The sequence below is a fragment of the Rattus norvegicus genome, chromosome 4 (genome assembly GCF_021556685.1).
Source record: "Rattus norvegicus strain SHRSP/BbbUtx chromosome 4, alternate assembly SHRSP_T2T, whole genome shotgun sequence".
Taxonomy (NCBI): Eukaryota; Metazoa; Chordata; class Mammalia; order Rodentia; family Muridae; genus Rattus; species Rattus norvegicus.
Genome location: NC_141537.1, coordinates 11,657,570 through 11,675,000, shown reverse-complemented (window position 1 = coordinate 11,675,000; position 17,431 = coordinate 11,657,570). Strand labels below are relative to the sequence as shown.

General features: G+C 53.8%; 2 protein-coding genes across 5 annotated transcripts in view; one reads left to right on the top strand and one right to left on the bottom strand.

Moving 5' to 3' along the window:
* Nos3 (nitric oxide synthase 3) overlaps positions 1-8,197 on the top strand; it is a 20,514-nt gene extending 12,317 nt beyond the window's left edge. Inside the window, exons 14-26 of one of the 2 annotated variants that reach the window (XM_087655900.1) lie at positions 555-622; positions 922-1,038; positions 1,140-1,314; positions 3,389-3,521; positions 3,634-3,712; positions 3,852-4,039; positions 4,527-4,699; positions 4,999-5,209; positions 5,289-5,376; positions 6,201-6,322; positions 6,943-7,091; positions 7,212-7,406; positions 7,500-8,197. In XM_087655900.1, coding sequence (XP_087512026.1) covers positions 555-622; positions 922-1,038; positions 1,140-1,314; positions 3,389-3,521; positions 3,634-3,712; positions 3,852-4,039; positions 4,527-4,699; positions 4,999-5,209; positions 5,289-5,376; positions 6,201-6,322; positions 6,943-7,091; positions 7,212-7,406; positions 7,500-7,661 — 1,860 coding nt within the window. In that variant the 3' untranslated portion in view covers positions 7,662-8,197. 2 annotated transcript variants of the gene reach the window in all.
* On the bottom strand, positions 8,188-15,803 carry Atg9b (autophagy related 9B). 3 transcript variants are annotated; one of them, XR_015685736.1, is made up of 14 exons: positions 15,186-15,803; positions 15,021-15,064; positions 14,829-14,893; positions 14,310-14,471; positions 13,577-13,718; positions 11,628-12,382; positions 11,333-11,489; positions 10,839-11,018; positions 10,205-10,441; positions 9,903-10,032; positions 9,646-9,742; positions 9,284-9,407; positions 9,061-9,200; positions 8,188-8,915 (listed from the first exon to the last, which is right to left on the bottom strand). XR_015685736.1 is itself a non-coding variant. In XM_087658541.1 (14 exons), the coding sequence occupies exons 1-14, from the start codon at positions 15,736-15,738 to the stop codon at positions 8,848-8,850; spliced, it is 2,874 nt and encodes a 957-aa protein (XP_087514667.1). In that variant the 5' UTR covers positions 15,739-15,803; the 3' UTR covers positions 8,188-8,847. The 3 variants fall into 3 exon arrangements, 2 of the variants coding, with proteins under 2 accessions (XP_087514667.1, NP_001178897.1); XM_087658541.1 differs by having other exon boundaries at positions 9,061-9,216; positions 9,903-10,036; NM_001191968.2 differs by having other exon boundaries at positions 9,903-10,036.
* Between the last annotated feature and the right edge of the window lie 1,628 nt (positions 15,804-17,431).

The window sequence follows — 17,431 nt, the reverse complement described above, 5'->3', positions numbered from 1 at the left end:
CCCATTTAGTGTGTGCTTCTGTTTCAATAGTAACTTTTTAGTTTATGATAGTGGGCCCTGCGTTTGGGTTGTTGGGCAGCTCCCAGTTTAGCCAGACATTTGTAGGGAACAATGACCCGGCATTGAGAATCCTTGACGTGATCAGATGTGAGAGAGTGGGGTAAAGGGCCGGCGTGCCGACGCTCTATTAAACCCTTTCCAGCCTACAGTGGGTGGGCTGGGATGTAACCACACCATGAGTCATAGGTTCATGTTCATTGATACAGAGCTAGGAAGTGTCCACCTGTCAGTAGTACACACACACACACACACACACACACACACACACACACGCATGCACACGCACACAGGGTTAAGTGGCAAGGGAGAGTAAAGCTGGGCTTTCTCTTTTACTTTATGCACCTCTATAGTGTGATTTTTTTTTTAAAGGCAAGCTTTTGAATTTTCAAAACAGAAGTTAGTAATGAAGACTACTAAGGACCAGGCAGCCTGGTTTTAATTTCCTGTGTAGTATAAAATAAAACTAACCATCGTGCAAACTCTTCTCTGTGCAGAGCTTTGCAGCAGCGCTGATGGAAATGTCGGGCCCCTACAACAGCTCCCCTCGGCCTGAGCAGCACAAGTGAGTAGAGAGATGGGACAAGGGGCATCTGGAAACACTGAAGGAGCAGAAAACAGACAGCATGAGGCCTAAGCACCAGTGCAGCCCCAAAGACCTGCCTTCTCTGGGAACCTGGTCACATCCAGGCCCAGGACTCCCTCTATAATCCTAAGGTCTTCTCCAGGAGGAGAGACAGAGCAGAGGCCTCCACCACCACAGCCCTTTTCACCCCAGGAGAAGAAACCCCAAAACTACTCTCTGGCTGGGCCTGGGCCAGGTTCCCAGTTCCTTGTGGCACCGTCTTTATCCTCTCTTGCCAGGAGTTACAAAATCCGATTCAACAGTGTCTCCTGCTCGGACCCACTGGTATCCTCTTGGCGGCGCAAAAGGAAGGAATCCAGTAACACAGACAGTGCAGGGGCCCTGGGCACCCTCAGGTTGGGAGTCCTCGCTGAGGAGGGTGAATGAAAGAGACAGACTTTACCTGGGTAAACATGGGCTGGCATGGGGGCTCCAGCAACGGCTTCCTGTACCACAGGTTCTGTGTGTTTGGGCTGGGCTCCAGAGCATACCCGCACTTCTGTGCCTTTGCTCGAGCGGTGGACACAAGGCTGGAGGAGCTGGGCGGGGAGCGACTGTTGCAGCTGGGCCAGGGTGATGAGCTCTGCGGCCAGGAGGAGGCTTTCCGAGGCTGGGCCCAGGCAGCCTTCCAGGTGAGCTCCCCGTGCCCTGTATCTGACCTGGGTTGGCCCCACGCTCTGACTCCGACCAACCTGAGATGCTGCTCCAGGCTTTTGTAGTTGAAGTGCTGAGGCTGGAGATTCACTGATTCCCTAATCTGGTTCTCTGTCCGTTCGTTCTTCCCTGTTCCCTTCCCAATGTGCCTTCATTTGCCACTCCGTGGCTAGCTCTGCCAGAATCATCCCTGAGCAGTGGACAACAGGTCCTACCAACAGAAATTCTACACCAAGCCAGAAACATAGCAAAAGAGAAGAGGCAGGGCCTATAGCTATAAGCTGGTGCTAAGAGCAGGAGCACAAAGGGAAAAGATCAGGGCACTGGGGCCCCTACTCAAGACAGCCACGATGGAAGGAGAAAGGGGTACCCAGAGGGTCAGAGGTCAGGACTGAAGCTAGAACAGCCCAGGTGCCTGGCCTAGAGGACTTGTTCTGGACACAGAAGTATCCCTGGAAACTTCCTCAGGGCATCACCTTGATACTTCTCACTTGGTGCAGGAATCCCCCACATCTGTCTGTCTGTCTGTCCATCTGGGACTCTGTTTTAGCCAGTCAGGATGCAAAGCAAGAAGGGGGGCTTCTTTAGAGGTGTGAGAACCAGAGGGTTTACTTAAAGGAGAAGATCAAGATTTAAAAAAAAAAAAAAAGAGGGGCTGGAAAGATGGCTCAGCGGTTAAGAGCACTGCCTGCTCTTCCAGAGGTCCTGAGTTCAATTCCCAGCAACAACATGGTGGCTCACAGCCATCTGTAATAGGATCTGATGCCCTCTTCCGGTGTCTGAAGTCAGAGACTGTGTACTCCCATACATGGAACAAATAAATTTTAAAAAAAAGTTTGAGAGGGGGGGGGGGGAGAGAGAGAGAGAGAGAGAGAGAAGAGAGAGAGAGAGAGAGAGAGAGAGAGAGAGAGAGAGAGAGAGAGAAATAGAAAATCAGAGCCAGAGAATATAGGCAAATGGAGATGCTAGAAATTTCTGAGCTGGGTGAAAACACAGTATGAAGTTTCCGTGAGGTGATACAGACAAATGAAAGCATCTGAGAAGCAGGAAGATGGGCTCACTGGGACCCTAGCAGTGGGGATCTGAAGGAAGGGAGAGGGTCGAGGAAGGAAGGAAGAGATATAAGGCTGCACACACTAGAAAAAGAAACAGTAACAGCCTGGAGATAGGACCCAGCCCAACACGGGCCAAGGAAGGAAGGAAGAGATAAAAGGTTGCACACCCTAGAAAAGAAACAGTAACAGCCTGGAAATAGGACCCAGCCCATCACAGGGAGCCCTGCATCTCAAGGCTGGGAGAGCAAACTACTAGTCAACTTTTCCCTGACCGGAAGCAGATGAGGCAAGCTCACTACACCTCCCACACTAAGATCCACTGACCCTCGGTACACGGTACTAAGGGCTTTGCACAAAGCACCTCAAATGGGGCTGGGGTATAGCTCAAGTGGTGGTTGCCCAGCATACACTAGCCCTGGGTTTGGCCCTTGGTACTACAAAAAAACAAATGTAGTCACACACTTGTGTACGGCTAGCACTTGGAAGGTGGAGGCAAGAGGATTAGAAGTTCGTGGCCATCTTTTCTACACAGCAAGTTGGAGGTCAGCCTGGACTACAAAAGATCCTGCCTCTAAGAATGAAAGTATCTTACTTAGTCTTTTCTGGAACCTTATGAGGGATCAAGATGAGAAACTGAGACACATAGATGTTAAGTATGGAGAGAATCCAATGCAGGTCTGAATTCATAGCTGCCTTTACTGAGCTACTATATGCCTAATTGTGCACCCACTCATCAGACAGGTATGATAAGTCAGGGTCCCTATGATAGCAGCCAAATGAGCTAGAAAATAAGGTGCCATCATTGGCAACAGCTTCAGCCTCTGTCTTGCCAATTCGGGTGCCAACCCCACAGCTAGGAATCAGGCTGCCCGTTGAAAGAAGACTCCTGGATAGCTGGAAGGTCGAGCCCCACCTCCCTCGACTCACCCCTCCCCCACTTCTCGCTGAGGCTCCCTGATGACAAGCAGCCTTAGACCATCATGTACCCATCCCTCAGGCTGCCTGTGAAACTTTCTGTGTGGGAGAAGATGCCAAGGCTGCTGCCCGAGATATCTTCAGTCCCAAGCGCAGCTGGAAACGCCAGAGGTACCGGCTGAGTACCCAAGCTGAGAGCCTGCAATTACTGCCAGGTACAATCCTGACCTCAACCTGACCTTGCTGAGTGGGGGTCCTAGGCTTCTCCCTCACAGGCCAGGACCCACTCACTCCGACGCTCAAGCCCCTTTACCATCTGCTTCCCAGGGCTGACTCACGTGCACAGACGGAAGATGTTCCAGGCTACAATTCTTTCTGTGGAGAACCTACAGAGCAGCAAATCCACGTGAGGAAGATGGCTCGCCCTGCTCCCCTCACTATGAGGATCCCTCTTCATTCAGAATGTAGCCTCATCCTTCTCCCACATTCTTCCTTCCTCCTTGTTGGCCTTTCACCTCAATAACTGCCTCCTTCCACACCCTTAGCCGAGCCACAATCCTGGTGCGTCTGGACACTGGAAGCCAGGAGGGACTGCAGTACCAGCCAGGGGACCACATAGGTGTGTGCCCACCCAACCGGCCTGGCCTAGTGGAGGCGCTGCTGAGCCGAGTGGAGGACCCTCCGCCATCCACAGAGCCTGTGGCCGTGGAACAACTGGAAAAAGGCAGCCCTGGTAAGGCTCGATGGCTGGGGTAGGAGAGTGAGAGCCTGCTACGTCCTGGCACAGGACCCCCATGCTGCTCAGCACTAACAGGGTCACCTGCTTACACCCGGGTACTACCTGGACCTAGCTGCCACTCCAGCCATGATGGCCTAGATCCTTTCCCAGAGCCCACCAAGCACCCTAAAAGCCTTCTCCTACAGCCTCCACCTCCCCATAATTCAATTTCTAATTTTTCTATCTTCTTCCAAAACAATGCCTGGAGTTAAGATAACCTGGTGCGGTTAAGGGTGGAGGCGAGCAGACTAACCTAGTCCAGCCAGGGTTTCCCAAAGACACCAAGGCTGCACAAACAAACCCATGCTACCATTCAAAGACAGGTTTTCCAATAAGACAAAGTGACTCACGATTAGCGCCCTTCCCCCAAGAGTGAATGTCAGCTCTGACCATCCAACCCCAGTGGGCTCCTCCCTCAGAGTTCTCTGTGCACTACCCCTAGGTGGCCCTCCCCCCGGCTGGGTACGGGACCCCCGGCTTCCCCCATGTACGCTGCGCCAGGCTCTCACTTACTTCCTGGACATCACTTCCCCGCCCAGCCCTCGCCTTCTTCGACTGCTGAGCACCCTGGCAGAGGAGTCCAGCGAACAGCAGGAGCTAGAGGCTCTCAGCCAGGTGGGAACCAAGGTTCCAGAAGCCCCTGGGGGGCGGGGGCCTTCCGCGGCAGGAAATCCCCTGTGTGTGCCAGGTCCTCTGGACCTGCTTCTCCTAGCCAACGCGCTGCGGTGCTTTAAGACCTGTGTCCAGGCTGACCCGATCCATCTCTGGGTGCGCCGAGGGTCTTCATGTAGAGTGTGCTGGCCTGAACTGAGCGTGGATGAACGCTAAGGAGGTTCAGCTAGGTCGGGGGCACTCTGGCAAGGTAAGTCACTCGGAGGACTGTGGGCCTCTCAGCTCAGCACATCTGCCCCCAGGACCCCCGGCGCTACGAAGAATGGAAGTGGTTCCGCTGCCCCACACTGCTAGAGGTGCTGGAACAATTTCCATCCGTGGCACTGCCTGCCCCGCTGATCCTCACCCAGCTGCCCCTGCTCCAGCCCCGGTACTACTCTGTCAGCTCAGCACCCAGCGCCCACCCAGGAGAGATCCACCTCACTGTAGCTGTGCTGGCATACAGAACCCAGGGTGAGGCTGGGAGCAGGAAGAGTTTGCTATTGGTAAGACTAGGATAGACCGATGAATGACTTCTCCTCCTAACCCCTAGATGGGCTGGGCCCTCTGCACTATGGGGTCTGTTCCACATGGATGAGCCAACTCAAGGCAGGAGACCCGGTGCCCTGCTTCATCAGGGGGTGAGTGAGGCCTCTTTGGTAGGGAAGGGCAACCAGAAGAGGTTATCTATGTCCAGACAGGGGTGAGAAAATGCAGGGACATGGCAGGGACAAATGAGGAATGTGTGTGCACACAGGGGTCACACAGGATTAGCTGGTAATTACTGAAAGCCTACTCTTACATTGAGAACGGTGTCTCTGGGTCACTTCCCAACTATGGTGAGCTTTGGGCCTCAACACTTGGCGCAGGTTCTTGCCCCTGAAGCCACAACTACCAGCAACAACATAGATTAGACAGTAGCCCTGCTGCTTGGTGAAAGAGTGGCCCCTGCACGCCTCTTTCTCTATGTCCTTGGCTACAGCCTGTGTTAAAAGACTTGGCTTCTATCAGACATGGTGATATATACCTTTAATTCCCCATACTCAGAAGGCAAAAGCAAGTGAATCTCTGAGTTCAAGGCCAGCCTGGTCTACAAAGAGAGTTCCAGGTCAGCCAAGACTGTACAGGGAGATCCTGTCTCAGAGAGAGAGAGAGAGAGAGAGAGAGAGAGAGAGAGAGAGAGAGAGAGAAATAGACTCAGCCAGGCAGTGATATCACATGCCTTTAAACCAAACATTTGGGGACAAAGGCAGGCAGATCTAAGTTTGAGGTCAGCCTGGTCTACACAGTGAGTTCCAGGATAGCCAAGGCTATACAAAGAAACCCTGTCTGGAAAAAACAAAAGCAAACAAACAAAAGAGACTAATTTGTCATTGGTCCTTGGGCTTCCCTGTCTGCATAGCCATAGCTTTGTTGATATGTCACGGGTGATGTAAGGGGGTCCTAACAGACTCTCTCTGACTAGGGCTCCCTCCTTCCGGCTGCCACCTGATCCTAACTTGCCTTGCATCCTGGTGGGCCCAGGGACTGGTATTGCACCCTTCCGGGGATTCTGGCAAGACCGATTACACGACATTGAGATCAAAGGTGAGGCTGGTCTAAGGGTGCATTGGAAGTCAGAAGGGAGCCAAGCAGAGAAGGAGTGGGCTGGAAGAAATGACCATAAAAGAAACTAGGCCCAAAGGTGAAAAGAAACGTTTTTAATGGGGAAGGGAGGAGAGGTGAGGTTCGGGTCCTGTTTGTTAGCCTTCCTGGTGGTCCCTCTCCCATTTAGTAGGTTTTGAAATGGATCGAGGATAAAGAAGGGAGGGGCAGGGCAGGAATTCAAAGAGGAAACAGCTCCAGGTGGATTCCTTATGAAGTCAGAACACCTCTGGGGTGACCCAATCTATAAGCAGGTCAGGGTGCTCAGTGTCAATCAAAGAAGGTTGTGTGGGATAGGACTGGATCGAAGAAAAAGACCTGGGATGTCACACAGGCCATGGGTACAGAATTGAGTTAGTAACGCAGTTTCCTTCTATAAATCAAAAGTGTGCAAGGATCTGGGCAGAAACCATCCTACTTTGCCCCTAGAGGCTGAACAGTCAAGACAGTGTTTGCTCTAAGCCAAAAGTCTGGCTGGCACTCTGGGCAAGAATGACCCGGAGGTGGGGTTACCAGGGCTGTTCCAAAAGAAGGACCCTCCCAAATCTCCGTGTTGCTCACAGGACTGCAGCCTGCCCCCATGACTTTGGTGTTTGGCTGCCGATGCTCCCAACTGGACCATCTCTACCGGGACGAGGTACTGGACGCCCAGCAGCGTGGAGTGTTTGGACAAGTCCTCACCGCCTTTTCCAGGGATCCTGGCAGCCCTAAGGTACCAGGGCGGGTGTAGAGATGGTGTGGCAAGGCCGTTCCCAAGCCCCGCCTCTCCCAAGCCCATCCCACCCAGGCACGCCCCTGGCCTGGGAGTTCTCACAGTAAGGACTGCCCCTAGACCTATGTGCAAGACCTCCTGAGGACAGAGCTGGCCGCGGAGGTTCACCGCGTGCTGTGCCTCGAGCAAGGACACATGTTTGTCTGCGGTGATGTCACTATGGCAACCAGCGTCCTGCAAACCGTGCAGCGAATTCTGGCAACAGAGGGCAGCATGGAGCTGGATGAAGCCGGTGACGTCATCGGCGTGCTGCGGGTGCGAAGGGGCAGACCTGGCCGGGCTAGGGTAGATCTACACTAGCAGCTCCTGTTCGGGTTCTGATCCACTGAGTTCTTTTTCTCCCCGCAGGATCAGCAACGCTACCACGAGGACATTTTCGGACTCACATTGCGCACCCAGGAGGTGACGAGCCGCATCCGCACCCAGAGTTTTTCTTTGCAGGAGCGACAGCTGAGGGGTGCAGTGCCCTGGTCCTTTGACCCGCCTACCCAAGAAACACCTGGTTCCTGACAATCTTCTTCCCCTCCAGTTCCCGGAGAGAGGGACTGCGTCGCTTCATTAGGTTGACCAAGGCAAACCACCCTCTCTGGAATGCCCACAGCATCAGTTGCGAGGCTGCCGATTTAAGAACTCTCTTCTCGGGGCTGGGGATTTAGCTCAGTGGTAAAGCGCTTGCCTAGGAAGCGCAAGGCCCTGGGTTCGGTCCCCAGCTCCGGAAAAAAAAAAAAAAAAAAAAAAAAAAAAAAAAACTCTCTTCTCTCTCCAGTTTAACTAGACTGGGAGGGAGTCAGCCTAAATCCTGAAGGTTCCTCCGGCTGTGGTATTAGGACATCCTGCTGCCCTCTTCGTATGCTTTGATGGACTGTAGACTCCCTTTCTCTCTCTCTCTCTCTCTCTCTCTCTCTCTCTCTCTCTCTCTCTCTGCAGTATCTTACCTTTAAAGTCTAAGTCATCCCGATATTTATTGAAAATTTATCATAAAAGATCATGCCAGATGTCATGAGATGCCCAACCCAACACTTGTGAATTACAGCGATTGAAAAGGAGACTTGTTCGATGCTTTAATGTGTAAAGATGTCGGGATAGTAATTCTTTGACAGTGAGTCCCAGACACCTCTCTGTAACCCAGAACTCTGAGAAAGTTTCTAACCAGGCACAGACAGTTCTGTGAACAGGTCCAGCCCTCAGCTTCCAGGGCTGGGCACGCCAGACATCCCATGGCAAAGATGTGCAGACAGCCATGAGTAATTTCTGCTGCTTGTTTCGCACAGGATGGGGAGCCCCACCCTCTTCCTCCTGATACCACGGCAGTGCTGAAGTCCAAAACCAGCAGTCCTCTCTGGTTTTTCCACTCACCCGGCTCCATAGTCCCCACCCCTAGTCCCACAGGAACTCAGAGGGGAGGTCGACAGGAACAACGTCCCTGCCTTTCAGGCCTCATTGCTCCCTACGCTGAGCTGGACCGTGCCTGAGCCCTTGCTCCATTGAGGCCACTGGAGTCCTTCTTCCCAGGCAACTGCTCCACAACTAGCCAAGCTAGTGTCCTCTTACCCTCACTTGTAGGGCCTGTTTGTAGGCTGCCTCGGCTCTCAGTCATCTCCTACTCTTTCACTGTTCTCAGGGCAAGCTCCTCTTTGACTCCCAGATAGGGCCAACTCAAATATCCTGGACCAGTCATCTGAAGTAGGAGTAGGGCTCAGAAGATGGCTCCAAGTGTCCTTCCATGCCACCCATCCAATTTCCTGCAGCTGGAAAGGCCAAAACCTTGAGAGGAAAAGACAGTCAGCAAGCATTCTGGGCACCTAGGTTCTAGAGACTGCCCTACCACTCCAGATCTAACTAGCATCTCCACCCCTCCAAAACTGGCCCTTACCCTTGCTTACTTAGCCCCCATGTGGGCAATACCAACCTGAGGTATCCTCAGTCAGTGCAAGGAGCCTGGTAGGGGCTCCTTCTGGGCGTCTGTGGTCTCCTGGAAATCCTTTGGGAACAGATTCTGGGCCCTCTGGGTGCCCCACTGCTGTCTTGGGCTGGAAGCAGGACTGGAACCTGGGGATAAATATCACTGGATGAGAAGGGTCAGGATGCTCAAGAACCACCAGGACCTTGCCCCTACCCCTTACCCTCCTCACCATCACTTGACCAAGACGGCTTCTCCTCATCTGGTGAGCCTGGCTGTGAAGGGCTGGACCAGGGCCTGGATGGGGAGGAAGCTGAAGCCTCTCCCCATACTTCCTGCTGCTGCTGTTGATGAAGCTAGATCGTGGAAGAAGGAGAAAGAAGAGGAGGAGGAGGAGGAGGAGGAGGAGGAGGAGGAGGAGGAGGAGGAGGAAGAGGAAGAGGAGACACTCCTTCATATATGGGGGCAGGAATCAAGGCCAGGCTCCTCTGCTAGGTACAGAGAGCTCATAGTTCCTGTTAAGAATGCTTTCCATTCTGGCCCCATTCCCAGCTTTAAGTTCATTTGATTTCTTCCTATAGTCCCTCTACACACCTGATGTAGGTAAATGGCGTGGAGGCTCATCTCAGCAGAAACAAGCTCTGGGAGCTGGGTCAGCTTCTGGCCCCCTGTGCCTCCTGGAGACACACAGCTAAAACAAGATGTACCTAGTTAAGAGTCAGCTCCCTCACAGAGGAAGGCAACCAGGCTTCACCTCACCTTCCAAGTCCCCTCAGGACCCTAGCGCCCTCTCCCACAGAGTCACCACCACTAATCCAGACTCCCCTGCATCTCAGGCCTCCACCTCTCACCTGGGGTCCTGGGCCATTCGTGAAATAGAAGCAAGGAGGCTGGCTGTGGCTGCGGCGGGGCAGGGAGCCGTGGGGCTCAGGTCCCTCTGGGGTGGGCGGGGACTCACCAAGAGGTTGGCCAGGAAGGCTTCTGGCTGAAAAAAAGAGAGCCAAAGAGTGGAGGAAGAGATAAGGGGAGGGTCCAAAGGAGGGCATGAGATATGATAGGTTGAGCCTGGCTGCCTGGGTTACGCACAAGGTCAGCAATGCCAGGGAGATATGAAGGGTGGCAAGGGCAAAGGGTGGGCAGGCATGGGACTCACCAGAGGGGAGGTACAGTCACTGAGCACCCCTGGAGTGGGGGGGCTGCGTGTCGAGGGAGCACCCCAGGCAGCTGCATCTTGTTGTACCCGGCCCCGAAGGTGTCCAAGGAACTTAGAGCTGTGCCCTGGTGGCTGCCATTGTGGGTGTGCCAGGGAAAACCGCATCAAGGAGAGTTCGGTCTTTCCATCCTCTGCACGCTGAGAGAGTGAGGCCTCTGTCTGTCCCTCTGAAAGCCACTGCAAGGAAAGGAGTCCTTCTGGTGTTGGGGACACCAAGACTCAGCTAGACAGGATGGAAAAAACTGCCCCACGTTCCAGATGAAGGCTGCGATGGGAACTTGTTAAAGATTATCCAGGAGGACGGCAGTAGAGCAAGACATAGGCGTTTGGTCTGGGATACAGTTAGCCTTGAATGTTGCCCCCTGTGCAGCCCTAGTTCCTAAGACAAGACAAGCCTGTACTCCACTCTTCACCCAGCACCTAGCCCTCTTTATGGGGGGGGGGGGCAGTCTTTGCTCCCATTTTTCATCTTTTTTTAAAAAAATATACCAGCAACTCTGTAAAGGGCTGTATCGACCTGGCGTGCCAAATGCCTATCCAATCCATCTTCACAGGGTCAGGGAAGGGCTCTAACCTGAGGGTGACCATGACGCTTCACATCCATCAAGGCAAAAGAACAGATGTCCCCAACACCAGCCACATCCACAGTGAAGTGATGGAAAAAATCAATGATCTGCAGAGCACGGGGGCGGAACCAGAAGAGCAGGAACAGCGGGGTCAGGAGCGGAGACAGGAGCTCTTCCAGGAGGGAGACCTGAGGAAGCAGGGGTGAGGCTGAGCGGGGATCACACAGAGGACCCATGTTGCAGATAAAGGCTTCACTGAAAACCTACAACAGATCAGGGTCAAGAGCATCCAGGAACAACACTCTCCATTCTCTGAGGTCTGAAGATTCCAACCACTCATTCCAAAGCCTCCTCATGGAAACCACACACACACACACACCACCACCGCCGCCACCACCACCACCACCACCGCCAACCCCTGCCCACGTGGCTGACAACTTCTCCCAGACTAATCATTTGTATGGGGCCTAATCCACAGCCCTCTGCAGGCCCAGGGACTCACTGCTCGGTACTGAAGCAGCTGTGACATCTGCCAGTAAGAGCTGGTCCGAGCACCTGCTGCACCAGGCTCCTCTGGGAGGTAATGCATGTGTGCCAGGGCCGCCTGCAGCAGAAGCTGGGAGGAACGCCCCTGACATTGCTCCTCTGGAATGAAGGACCTGAAAGGCAGGATGTAGGGTGAGGGATGTGGTTGGAGGACCAGCAGATGGGACGCTGGTGGCAGCTAAGGTTTGCTACGGGAAAGGTCAGAGTAGGGGCACACACCAATATCTCCTCCCAGGTATGTGCCATCTAACCTGGCCACAGTGGCTGTGACCCCGAGCGCCGTCATGGTAGTGAGCACATGCTCCACGGCCAACACGTCCTCATCATAGATGGTGAGGACTAGCAGCGCGGCAAAGAGCGCACCGGAGAAGAAGACCAGCTGGCGGGCCAGCAGCGCACGGAGGGGCGCGGGGGGCTCGGCTGCACGGAGGAAGGCGGTGGCGGGCCGGTAGGCGCGGCCCAGGCGCGCACGCAGCTCGTGCGGCAGCTCGTTAAAGTGGCGCAACTGCAGGCGGGCCAGGCGGGACCAGCGACGCGCTCCGAAGGCTCCGGGCTCGCGCCGCAGCAGCTCCACGTGGCTGTAGAAGGCGTGCAGTACCTGCCAAGCCAGCACCAGCGGGCTCAGCGCCAAGTTCACGGCGGCCAGCAGCAGCACCGTGCGCCGCCAACGGGTGGCCAGGACGCCCCGGAGGTCGCTGCGCTTGTAGGCTTCGGGAAGCTCCCAGCCCCCGCGGAAAAGAGAGAAGGGACCTCGGAAGAGCAGCAAGTCCACGTTGAGCGCCAGGCCGCGACTAAGGAAGGCAGCACTGCCCCCCCAGGGCAGCGGGCAACGGGCAGGCAGCAGACCCTTGTTGGCCAGCGCCACCTGGTAGTTGGTGTAGCGCAGGATGCGGTGATGGACATCCAGTTCGGTCAGCGGTCGCGGCTGCACACACAGCCCACCGCTCCTCTGCAGCTCCAGGAGGCGAGACTGCACCTCGGCCCACGGTACCGAGCTGAGCTCCTCCTGAGGAGAGGGGATAGGGAAGCCTAGGGACCAGTATTCCCCTTCACATACGCACACCCTCCACCACTTTCTGAGCTACCTGTGAACTCCAGCCCTGGTGGCCTCCCTTCCCACCATTGCGTTGCGTTGTGTCTTTTTCTAGGCCTTCTGCGAACAGAAGCTCTTCTCCATTCTTTCTGCCCCTTCTCAATTGTTCTGCTCATCACTGCCACGCTGAGCCATTAGTCAGTGATACGCTTCCTGCTGACACCTCTTAAGGGACTGAGGCCTGGCTTCCTTTTTTGAGCCTTCTTCAGTTCCACACATAAAAAGAATGAGACATCTTCTCCCATCTCGCTGCTTTCTGCCTGGGCAGACTTAAGAACGGCAACAGCACTCACCTCCACCTCAAGGCCACTTTGTACAATCACTTGATTAGCTTTCACACCACCCTGCCTATCTGCGTGGGAGGGGGGGAAAGAATGCTCCCACACTTCATTTGGACGGGCCCATGTAAGCTGCAAGCCTCACTTTAGCCCAGACTCCCCAGTACAGTTATTCCCTTAGGACCAGCCTCCACAGCTCCCCCCAGTATCTTCCCCTCTGCTGGAGGAAAGAGAAAAGGAAGGGTAAGAGGGAAAGAGGATGGGTTCCATTGCCCCAGCAGTCTCCGTGCCTGGTGCCTCCCTACTCTAAAGGCTCAGGACATCCAAGGGGAAGCAAGATATGGGGACCAATATCCTAACAAAAAAACCTTAAGGACAAAACTAGAAAGAACATGACCAGGGGATAGGGAAGAGACCAAGAGAGTGGCTTTCACTTCTGGTGCCCTAGAAGGATCTATTTCGGGCAAGCAAGCCCAGCTCTACAGCCGCAGGCATCCACGTTTTCCTCACTTCCTGCCCAGAGGCTTGGGTGGCCCTCCCCTCACCCTGGCCTGACCTTCCTCGACCAATCAGGATGCCTCCTGATCTAGAAAGCCCAGTGACAGCCCTTCCTATAAACAGCCATTGTTTTTACCACCCGCATGTGACTGTAAGTCACTGTGTGACCCATCGTGTGAAGCTTCCTTCACATGGGTCAGAGCCAAGCTTACTAAGTGCCTGAACCTGCCTCCTGACACTACTCCAGGCCCAGGGCAGCTTCCGTCTCCCTGCTCTTCTCAGTTGGTCCTTCCATGGCCCCACTCTGTCCTGTCCTGTACAGCATGCTTACTGGGGGGATATGCAGGGCCTCCCTGTAAAACACCTGGATGTCCCAGTAGCTGAAGAGATTGCAGACCGAGCGCAGCAGCTGAAACAGCCAGAAGCCAGCAGCCAAGACTAGGAGGAAGACCAACAGAGGACTGCCATGGATCCTGCAAGAGGTTGGAAGAGAGGGTAACTTAAAGATGGGAAACCCACAGAAAGGAAATGGTGGCAAGACCCTCCAGTCAAAGAGGGGCTAAGGAGGGGGCCCTCAGTGAGCCCTTCAGAAGTGCCCACCCAGTCAACACTTCCCAAACAACACTCATGCCCTCTGCTATTTGTGTTGTCAGTCTCCCACAGCTGTACAGCGGAGTTTTCCAGAAGCTACAAGACAAGCAATGACGTCACATCATCCTGACAGCCCATGCAGTGTGCACTTGTGCATTCCTAAGTTTTAGAGTTGTCCCCAAGGCTAGGAATGTGGCTGAGTAGTGCAGCACTTACCCAGCATGCCCGAGGCCCTAGGCTTGCTCCCCAGCACCAAAAGTAAACAGTTGTCCTCACCATTATTAATTTCTAATAAGGTAAACAGAAATGTGACCCATAATTCAAGGCTCTTTGAGTTTCCCAGTTGACTTGGGGTATGTTTTTAAACACTGGGAGTTGATCTAGACCAAGGGGTAGTGTGTGGAGGTCCCTTTCTTCCTATCCTTTGTGAGCTTACCCCCCCCCCCCGAGGCAGCCACTAGACTGTCACTTACTTCTCTGCACACTGGGCTGAGGGTAGAATGGCATCTGACAAGGTCACTTTGCTGTGCAATGGCCCAGGCCTTGTATGGTTCTTCGGTTGGTTGTTGAAGAGAACATTGTAATCCACGCAGCGAAGGAGGAAGGTTGTAAAGGTGACAATGAAAATGAACTGTCTGAGGAGGGGATGCAGAAGAGGTCTGGTCAGGCTGAAGGCATGGCAGACACCTAGCCTAGTCACAAGACAAGCTGCAGCTCTCTATGGCCCCCTGACCCTTCAGTGACCCAAGCCTAGAACTGAAAAGGAGGGCTGTGGCAGAACTCAGCCCAGATATGAAGCCCCAGATTTCATCTCCAGCACCACACAAACTGGGCACAGTAGTGTGCCTGTAATTCTAGTGCATAGGAGTTAGAGGCAGGAGGAATTCAAGCCTAGCCTAGGATACATGAGACACTGGGTCAAAAATAAATAAATAGAGCGAACACCGAAAACAAGAAGAGAGCAGAGCTTAGGGCCAGGACTGGCTTCTCACCCCAGCTGGAAGACATCCTCCAGCAGGATACAGGCAAAACCGTTCCGCTGGTGATAGCTGTAGATGTGGCAAGTTAGTCAAGGAACATGCCTAAGCCAATGCCAATGGACCCTTCCTATAGAAAGTTCTCCCACTCTCCCCTGCTCCACAATCCCCCACCATGTCCCTCTGCATACTGGGCACAAAGGATATCTTGGTGAAGAAACTGTCCAGGTTCTGGATGTGATGCCAGGAGCCTGGGCACAGAGAAACAGTGGCAGGACTTGGCATTGTCCCATTTGTGATTAAGTTCTCTATCAAACCCAAACCTGCCCGGACCCCCCAAGCCCCTCCAACCTTCCGTACACATACACTCACCACGGAGCCCTTCAGGTACATGGAGCAAAGGTTGGTGGTCCTCCCCATGGACGGGCGAGGACGAATCTTGAGACCCCTCAGGGTCACAGTCCTCTAGCCTTTCATAATCCTGCTCAGGGATCAGAGGGCCTATCCGCAGCCCAGGATGGTCCTGGGGGCACCGGCAGGAGGGAGGGGGAGTGACCGAGGCCAGGGGTGGGGTGGAGTGGGACCCCCATGAGGGGGAAGCAGAGGTGTGTGTCATTGTGGGAAGGGCCTGTGTTGGGGGTGTGGCTGGGGTGGGTAAGGCATTGAATGGAGGCTGAGAAGCCCCTGCCTCCTGAATCACCAGGGAGGGGGACCCTGAGGTGGGAGGGAACAATGAAGAGGAGCAGCTTCTTGTACGAGGGGCAGGGGACAGAGAGAAGACAGAGATCCTCCCTCCCCCAAGTCCCCGACACGGAGAAGCAGGCAGTGGCAGTGCCATAGGGAGCAGAGGCACTGAGCTGGGCCCCAAGTCTCCCCACCGCCCCCGCTGCCTCCTGCTCCCCCCCCACCCCATTCGTCTCACCATCAGGCGGCGGCTTCTCTTGAGACGTCGAAGGGACTGCTCTGCTGTTGTTTCCTCAGAGGTCTGTGAAGCTGAACAGGGACTACAACAAGGACAACAACAGTACCTGGTGACTCAGGCTGGGCAGGCCTTAGGCATGCCAGCCCTCAGCCACCTGTGTGATCACTCACACTCCTTGCAGAGCAACCTGGGGCCCAAGCTCCGTGCCTGGGAGGAAGGCCGGTTTGGGAGTCAGGGGTTCATGAGTTATTGGACTAGAAGAGACACCTCTGGTCTCTGCTTTCAGTCCTCAAGGGCATGAGTGGTAAAGACAGGGCAGCCGCAACAAAAATAACAAGCGCAGAGAACAAAATCCTATCAGAGGGTTCTAGAGTCTGGGGTGGGGGTGGGGAGTAGTAAACCTACAGTTACATCCCCTTCCCTTCACCCTGACCGGCACTGTTCAATAGAGAATGAGTTAAGACCACCTGCCCAGAAAGGTGATCCATTCAAAATTCCCAGCACTTAGGAGGAGATGGACAGCAGGATTAGGGGTCTGAAGTCATTTTGGGCAACATCTGACCCTACCTTTTTTTCATATTTTCATATTTTCTCATATTTCATTTCTCTGAATGAAATAGGGGAAACTTTGCGGTCAGCTAGGGGAAAACAAGAAGGAGTAAAAGGAGGGAGTGCTAACCATCTTGGATTTGAGAAATTATTTGAGGAGCTTAAGTAGAAAAGCTTGGTTCCTTGAGAGTTCATTTATGTCTTCTTCATCCTCGTGAACCCCAATATACTCTCCTCCAAGTCCTGACCTGGTGTTGGGGCCTCCTCAAAAGTGTCAGCAAAGGAAGGTAGGAAGAGGTGAGAGCCTTGGAAGGGTAATTTGGGTATGCAAGGATGGACTGGCTCAGTTGAGTTCTTTGTTGTTGCCTCATCCAGGAGGAGGAGGCCCAGGTGGCTGGTCTGATGGCTTGCCCAACGCCATTCCCAAGGTCCTGAGTCACCAAGTGCCCTACTGAAGCCCATGCCTGAGATGCTGACTTAGCAAGCAGGTGTCAGGGCCTTCAGCATTCAAGCCAGTATCTCAGAAACAGAGAGGAAAACAGTGCTTCCTGGAGGAACGTGGAGGACATCCATGGAACGTCCCACAAGTTTAGCCCAGACTGCCTGATTTTCTCATATAACCAGAGCTCATGGCTTCCATACCTTTGTGGGTAAGGTTCAAAGCTATGCTTTGTGGCCAAATGGAATCCCAAAGAAGTAAAGGGGTGGGGGGTGGGGGAGCAGAAAATTCCCATGATCTTTCTGAGACCTCTAGAGAGATAGGTTAAATGTGGCTCTAACTGGTACCTCCCTCTGACATTTCTTACACGGCATTCTTCATAGTATATGCTTGTTTAAGGCTACCTCTATACACACCCTGATCTCAGCCCCAATCTCAAACAAATTCTGGCTCATTGCTCTGTCTAGTTTCACTCCACATTCTCATATCCAGAGCATCCCTTTGCGACCCTCGGCTTAAGGAGAATTGGATCCCGGAAGCACCACCGATGACAACGATACTAGTAACACTAATAACAATCAATGTTCAAAAGTCCAGATGGATTACCAGAGAGCAGATGCGAGTTAGAAGCAGCGCCCCCTGGTGGTCAGTGTTCAATAGCGTGTGTCTTTCCCTGACGGACGCGTGGAGGGAAGCAGGTATGAGTCA